An 8,626-nucleotide genomic window follows, 5' to 3' on the forward strand; every position below is an offset into this window, starting at 1 on the left:
CTTTTATCATCATCCTTTCCAGCAGACGACGATGATGAAGATGATGAAGGCGACGATTCCCTCTCAGCAGCCATCTGCAAAAACAAATTTAACTAAAAAAAACTATCGACAACGTTGTACTCCTAACGATTTACATTATTTGATCACTTGAAGTTTAAATCAGAATACTTATGTTTCAAAGCCTGTTGAATGTAAGGTAAGTAAGGACTGGATTAGAACCTGCCAAGTGAACAGGCAAACAATAAAAAAATTGTTCATTAGGTCCACTATCAACTAGCAGCTGGCAAAAATCTAAATCACTATTTTAATACGGTAAAACTAGACCACTCTTCAAAGTTCAAATTAGAGAACGACTGATGTAAGGAAAAATTGTGTTTGTAAAAAGTAAACATGAACCATACATGAAGATGTTATTAATCACTAACTTCTTTAGCCACAGCCAATTATAGCATTAACCATTCACCAAATTCACACAGATACAACTAACCATACACACATTCACCAGCCAACCTCACATGCATAAACCAACTAACCATCACACAGATATACATACAAACAAACAACCTACCACAAACATACATCAGCAAAATAAACTATCCACACACACAACAACCAACCACGCACATACACATACAAACAACATACGTACACTAATGACACAGTCATATATCATCCAATCAGCCACACACATATATACACCGACCAACTAAACGCATTCATCAACCAAACACGCACACACACACACACACACAAATCTAACTTACCAACTCATCACACATACTTGAATCAACCAATTAAACTCAAGCGCATACCAATCATCCAGCCCACCTTCTTATAAGCCATTTCGAAAAGCTTAAGAGATGCTTGTTGCAGATCAGATGTTGCCTTCTTGATGTTTTCTGGAGTCTCCTGGTCCTTGTTCGAAAGCATCTGCCGCACTTTTGCTATCTGTTCATTCAGCTTCTTGCACTGGTGGTCGGTTGGTGAAGTAATGCAAGCATGTAGATTAAAAAGTTAAATAACTTTGTCACTAAACATATTCACAGCACTTATAATTATAGACAATCAGGTACAACGTTGAAAATGAATAATCCATTCATTCATCAACGAATAAAATATAAGTCGATCAACCAACTTATATAATTAAAGTAATTCACGTACAAACACGCAACGAACACGCATACAAAATATCTTATAGGTAAACAAATAAAGAAAGGAGAGCAAGCAGGAACATTGCACCTCATCTGATGGCAGTTGTGCTTTGAACTCGTCCATCTTCGATTCGGTATCATGAATAATCCCCTCAGCCGAATTCACTGCCTCCACAACTTCCTATCATCAATCAATCAATCAATCAATCAATCAATCAATCAATCAATCAATCAATCAATCAATCAATCAATCAATCAATCAATCAATCAATCAATCAATCAATCAATCAATCAATCAATCAATCAATCAATCAATCAATCAATCAATCAATCAATCAATCATTTAACAAATCAATCAACCAATCAATCAACCAATTAAACAAATAAATCAACGAATCAATCAAGCAAGCAATCAATGATAAATTGATTGAACTCATTTACTTACATAAACAAACATATTTACAAGATATTATTCAATGCTATTGTGTACTTCAAAAAAAAATTTTTCCTGGTTTTTATTATTTTTATTTTGCACTATTTTCTTTTTTTGAATTTTAATTTTGGTATCGTTCTATTAATTATTTGTATGCTTCACCAACCTCTGTGTTGGTCAGAGTTTGAATTTTAAAATTACAAAAATAAATGTCAATACATGTAAAAATGATTGGAAGTAAAAACGAATGAAAGAATGGATGACAGATAACCTTCTTCCTCCTGTCCTCTTCGGCGTGCTTCTCAGCATTTCTCACCATGTTCTCAATTTCATCCTTGCTCAATCCACCAGATGACTGAATAACAACTGATGCATTTGTGATTGAATGCATTGATCAATGAATCATTGACAGAGTCAAAAAATAACATATTATGGCTCACTGCAGCTAAATCGTTTATTCAATTTTTACCAAATTTAGTTTGCATTCAAGTATTTCAAGTACTTAAATAACGGATGCCACCAGGCAACCAACATTGCATACCGTTGGTAATTAATAAAATCACAGCAACCCACAAAAAACAACTCCGATCAACAACAACCGCCATCTTGACCCAACTAACTTTGTTGCTCCTTTCCTGTGCCCTTGTCCCTGGCAGATACATGTACAATACCATTGGCATCAATGTCAAAGGTCACTTCTATTTGTGGAACCCCACGTGGTGCAGGGGGAATTCCAATCTTTAAAAAAATGTCAAAAGAGATAATTAATAGCTGAATCAGTCAATTTATTAATCTTTGCTTATTAAAAGCTGAACAGAAAAAGATCTGCACAGATCAGGCCAAACATCAAGGCAGGCAAACTTTCATCGCGAGAGACATCATCCACTGTTATCCACTTTATTATTGAAGGCAATCTCAATGATTAAATACATCACAACATTTGCAATCCTGATCATCATAATTATAATCATCATTAACGCCACCCTCAGTATTATCATCACTCTCCATCATACGAACCAGTTGGAACTGGCCGAGTAACTTGTTGTCAGAAGCCATCTCCCTCTCTCCCTGGTGCACCTTGATCTCCACCTGCGTCTGTCCATCGGCTGCCGTCGAGAAGACCTGCACCATTCATCGTTTATCACAGTTCTTATAACCATCACCCCAATTCATCACCATTGTTCATACGTTTTATTTTTTTAGAAGCACTTTTAATCAAATATCTCAAGAGAACAAATCGTCATAAATTTTCAGAAGTTTTGATGTATTTTTGAGATGTTGTAGATCGACACATTGCATAGAATGGGCAGAAACCTAATCGCATTCGAACCCGGTCATCACTGTAAGGCAGGATCAGGCACCTTTGCCATTACACTGTAGTGCCGTTTATAACCAAGAACCAAAAATTAGCCCAAAGATTAGTCTCTTATCTTATGCACCTCCATATCAATAACATACCAGTCACACACACACAACAAACCTGACTCGCATACAACATACCTGACTTTTCTTGGTTGGTATGGTAGTGTTGCGATTGATGAGTTTGGTGAACACTCCTCCAAGAGTTTCAATGCCCAGTGACAATGGAGTGACATCCAACAACAACACATCAGTAACATCTCCTGCCAGCACCCCTCCCTGGTAAATAACATAAAATGATGAATTTATTTACTTTTGAAACTGAACAACTGATTCTTACTACATTGTTGTAATTGTTCAGCTCGCAAACTAATCTATTAGCAGTTGAAGAAAACCTCAAATTTACAAAGGCATGTTTAAGCCATCTGAGAATCATATGTTCATAAGTACTGTTGGAGAAGTCAAATGCCATTTCTGTGAAGAAGAAAACAAAATAGCCACACATGTGTGGTTTAAACATCACATTCTGGTGCACACAAGGCAGAGATAGGTCTAGAGGAATGATTGACTGAGCTCCGCAAACGTCCATGATAGGATGCAATGATTTTGGAGGCGTTTTTTGGCATATAAGGGAAAGTAGATCAATGAACAGCAAGACTAGCAACAATTGAAAATAACCTGGATAGCAGCTCCAATGGCAACTGCTTCGTCTGGGTTCACTGACTTGCTTGGTGTCCTCCCGAACAAATCCTGCACAACTGACTGTACCTGAATTGTTTTAAATATAATAATGTATTTCATATTTGCGGCAAAAGAATTTATCAATTTACATTTAGAACAAACTAATTATGTATTGTAATGTTATAACTGAAATTCGACTTCAATAGACAATAAAAAGATATTTCCCATTCTGCATCCCCCTTTAACATACCTTGGGCATCCTGGTCATGCCACCAACCAGCAGGACTTCTCCAATGTCACTCTTCTTCACGTCGGCATCTTGCAGAGCTTTCTGACAGGGACCCACGGTTCGTTTGATCAGATCATCAACAAGACTCTCATATTTTGCTCTGTTTTTGTCGTTCAAATATTGAAAAATTTATCTGATATCTTAGATAAATATGGCAAATGTTTATTGTTATAATAAATTGGAAAATAACAACATCAATTTGTGCTCAAATATAACTAAAGCACACATAGCAACTGATTTGAACCAACCACTCAACTTAGTACAATAATATTTTTTAATCTGGATCATAGAGGGCTCTGTTTAAGACTTACATAGCTTGCAATTCATATCAAGGTTTTTCTTTGTCAGCTTAATTGTGCAGATCTGATAAAAGCAAAGCTGCTTGAATTATTCCTTTCTTACAAATAAATATTTGTGCCCCAAGGACCAACCACATATTTTGTATGTATGGGTAAGCACTGCATCATGTGTATGGTGTAAGAGTCTTTGAGTTTTGGACAAACTGCGTTTGAACCAGGTCATCACACAACAACAATAATGCAAGATATCGCACTTTTACTGTCTGCTCAAACTTGTTAACTAAATTGTTTTCAAACTGTACTCATTACTTTTTATTATCATTATCATCTATCTATTAACCCATCCACACATCTACCCATCGCTTCTCATCAATTGACTTCAGAAACGATGCTCATTATCCATGCATCCATTCACATATCCATGCATCCAACCATGCACATACCCATCCATCTATCAACCTACCTAGTAAGCTTCATGTTCATATGTTTGGGTCCACTGGAGTCCATGGTGAGATACGGAAGATTGATGTCGGTCTGCAGTGACGAGGAGAGCTCGATCTTTGCCTTCTCTGCTGCCTCCTTCAGGCGTTGCAGTGCCATGTTATCTTTTTTTATGTCGATTCCTTGCTGGTTGGTTAAATGTAATAATCACTATTTTATTATCATTATCACTTATAAAAACATCATTAGAGGTGATACATATCATTATATCATCAGCGTCATATTTATTATCAGTACTAGTAACTACTCATCGTTTTGAAAATGATATAACATTAAAGTTAATTGACGTGAATGAATCTGCACCTCGACTGGCATCTTAAAAATTATACTTGTCGTATTGTTGAATTGTGTTATGCAAAGATATGTTTATAATATCATAATTCGTTTTAAAAAATAAAATAGAAATAAAATAGTCGATATTGGGAATATCATTTTATGATGCTTGAATAGCAGTGATGAAATGTATTCATCAATTAAGTTCAATTTTAATTAAACGAAAGGGTTTGATTTTTATTATTATCTAAATAAATACATTTATATGCATTTTACACATTTAAAATACACGCATTGTATATATGCATGTATCTGTACACATATACATATATATATTTTTACAATATTCTATCAATTCTTCTACCGAATGTTTGGCGTTAATATGTTTGTAGTTCATTTTCGATTTTTCTCACTGAAGTTTTTTGGAGAATATTGTAAAAATTATGGTCTACTACCAATATATATATATATATATATACATATATATATTGGTAGTATATATATATATATATATATATATAATATATATATATATATTGGTAATAGACCATAATTTTTACGATATTCTATGAATTCTACAGAATGTTTGGCGTTAATATGTTTGTAGTTAGTTTTTTCGATTTTTCTCACTAAAGTTTTAGGTAGAATTTATAGAATATTGTAAAATATATACATACATATATATATATATATATATATATATATATATATATATATGTATATATATATATATATATATATATATATATATGTTAGAAGGAGAGTATATTTTATACAGTATTGTATAAAATACATACATACATTGGTTGTTGTTTGAATTTGTTGTTTTAGCTGTTATTTCTGCTTTCTTCTCGGTTAAAAGTAGTTATTTAATGTTAACAATTTCGTAAATTGCAGTAGTAAATTTTCTAGAATAAGCTGGTATTAAATTTAATTCATAAAATTTTGTTTTTTTCGTTAAATTTGATAAAGTTTTGTTTCGAATTATTGTCACGTGATTGAATAAATTATCTGCTGTTAAAAATCTGGCTGAAGCTAATTATAATATTAGATACAACAAATACAATGAGCTCGCGTTACAGCTGTACGAAGTGTGCAAAAGTAGTTCCGAGTAAGGAGTTGTTGATTTGTGCATGTTGCAAGTCTTGCGCCCACAACAAATGTGAAATTAATGATGACATTTTGAAAATTTTGAAAAATTCTAAAGGATTAAAATGGTTTTGTCACCGTTGTTTTGATTTGTCATTGGATATTGGTTCTTTAGCTAAATCAGTGGACAATACGAAAAATCAAATTGTCACTCAGCTGGACGTATTAAACGAAATATATATGAAAATAAAACTTGATATTGATAACATAAAAGTGAATATTGAACGCAATGAGTCAAGGCTAGATCAACTTGATCGTTTTGATACAACTGTGCGTGATGGACTTGAGACATGCAAAAACGAATTGAAAGAAACGTATGCTGGCATCGTTAGTAAAGGGGGTGGTGCAAATATTGACGCCATCAGGAGTGAAGTAAAATCGTTTCAGAAAGCTCTGGATGAGGCAAATGAAATTAAAGAGAGGGAATCAAACCTGCTGATGTTTCGTCTATCGGAGAGTGATGATGATCGTGGTAATGTCCTCAAGATTTTGAAGCATCTGTCGGAGGATGTTTCTGATAAAAATGTTATCAAGGTTTTTAGACTTGGAAAAAGACAAGAATCAGTAGTTAGACCTGTGTTGATAAAGTTGGACAATGTATTTCTTAGAGATTCAATAATGAGAAATGTTAAAAAATTCAAATCTTTGCAGGGTTTCTCACACGTCGGTTTAAGTCATGATTTGACAATGGACCAGAGACAGGAATATAAAACATACGTAGATAGAGCCAAAGCCATGGAAAAAGAAGAGATAAATCGGAATTTTTTGTTCAGAGTGAGAGGACAGGTCGGAAGGTGGAAGATTGTAAAATTACCTCGAAAGCAGATGTAAATAGTTCTGAAGATAATGATTGTGGTGCAAGTGATTGTAAAATTACCTCGAAAGCGGATGTAAATAGTTCTGAAGATAATGATTGTGGTGCAAGTGATTTATCTAAGACTAATTATAATGTAATGTTAGGTTTATTAAATATCAGATCGATAAATTCAAAATTTGATGCTGTCTACGATTTAATTCACAACGGGTTAGACATTTTTGTTTTGGTTGAGACCTGGCACGGATCGTCGAATAATATTTCTGTTAGATCTTCAGTTCCTCCTGGATATAACTACGTTGATTTTTTAAGAATAAATGATCCCTACCATGGTGGTTTAATTATATACTTCAGAAATGAATTTAAATTTAAAAAAATTGTCTTACCTATGTTTGGATCGTTCGAAGCACTTGCTCTAAAGTTATTTATTAGAAGAACAGATTTTATTTTATTAGCCATCTATAGACCTGGATCGGCACCAGTTACTAATTTATTTTTTGAAGAACTTTTATGTTTACTAGAAAATATTGCTTCTTTTAGTTCAAATTTAATAATTTTGGGCGACTTTAACATTCATATAGAAAAGCTGAATGATCGTCATACTTTAAATTTGTTAGAATTGTTTGACATGTTTCAGTTGAAAAACTTAATCAATCAATCAACTCACGAACGGGGAGGTATACTTGATCTGATTGTTTGTTCAGAAGATTTTTTGGTATCAGATTTAAACATTTTTCCATGTGGGATTTTGTCCGACCATAGCTTGATACAGGCTCGTATACCATTAACTTACGAACATCCTAAAACTGTCATGAAAATGGTTAGATCATGGAGATTTTTGGATGAGACCAAGCTGTTTAAACACGTGGAAAACTCACCACTATCAAGGTCATGTCTGAGTGGTGACATCAGTTTTGAATTTGATATTTTGAATACTGAACTCAAGAAATTGGCTGATGAAATTGCTCCTTATCATTTTACTAAAGTCAGATGTGATGTTGCTGCCCCTTGGTACGATTATGAATGTAAGACAATCAAAAGACTTTGTCGTAAAAAAGAAAGAAACTACAGAAAATATCAGTCTTTTGAATGCAAAGGTGACTGGATTGCTGCTCTAAAAAACAAATCTCGAATTTTTTCCCAAAAAAGGAATTATTATTGGAAGAAACTTATCAACGAAAATTGTGGATCTCCTAAAGATTTATGGAAAATAGTAAACAAAGTATTATGCAATCAAGTTACTGGTGAATCATCTAATGAAATTATAAATCTAGATTCGTCTCAGTTTGTGAAATTTTTTGACGATAAAGTTAATAGAATAAGACAGGCTACTAATGTTACCAGCAGACCGGCAATAGATCAGACAATGTCTAATATGAACTGCTCTTTTTCTGATTTCACGTTTCTTACAGAATTGGAAGTTAAAAGAGTAGTCCTCAGTTTGCCATCTAAAACATGTTTGATTGATAGTTTTCCTACGCACATTTTTAAAAAATACATTGATCTGTTCATAGTTTTTCTGACGAGTTTTATAAACTTGAGTTTAAGCAGTGGTTCTTTTCCTCTTGGGTGTAAACAAGCTATTGTTTATCCGGTTTTAAAAAAGGTGAATATGGATAGAAATGACTTGACTAGCTATAGACCAATTTCCAATATTTGTTTTATTTCTAAAGTGAT

The 8,626-nt window shown here is 33.6% G+C and overlaps 1 protein-coding gene across 1 annotated transcript in view; it reads right to left on the reverse strand.

The window, feature by feature from the left end:
• HELRODRAFT_185768 (hypothetical protein) overlaps positions 1-8,626 on the reverse strand; it is a 17,823-nt gene that overhangs the window by 563 nt on the left and 8,634 nt on the right. The window contains exons 8-17 of the mRNA XM_009023156.1: positions 4,676-4,839; positions 3,875-4,013; positions 3,622-3,711; positions 3,085-3,222; positions 2,602-2,706; positions 2,205-2,322; positions 1,856-1,950; positions 1,240-1,332; positions 829-969; positions 1-74 (exon numbers count right to left, since the gene is read on the reverse strand). Coding sequence (XP_009021404.1) covers positions 1-74; positions 829-969; positions 1,240-1,332; positions 1,856-1,950; positions 2,205-2,322; positions 2,602-2,706; positions 3,085-3,222; positions 3,622-3,711; positions 3,875-4,013; positions 4,676-4,839 — 1,157 coding nt within the window. The remainder of the gene's footprint in view (positions 75-828; positions 970-1,239; positions 1,333-1,855; positions 1,951-2,204; positions 2,323-2,601; positions 2,707-3,084; positions 3,223-3,621; positions 3,712-3,874; positions 4,014-4,675; positions 4,840-8,626) is intronic.

Source organism: Helobdella robusta (genome assembly GCF_000326865.2).
Source record: "Helobdella robusta unplaced genomic scaffold HELROscaffold_35, whole genome shotgun sequence".
Lineage (NCBI taxonomy): Eukaryota > Metazoa > Annelida > Clitellata > Rhynchobdellida > Glossiphoniidae > Helobdella > Helobdella robusta.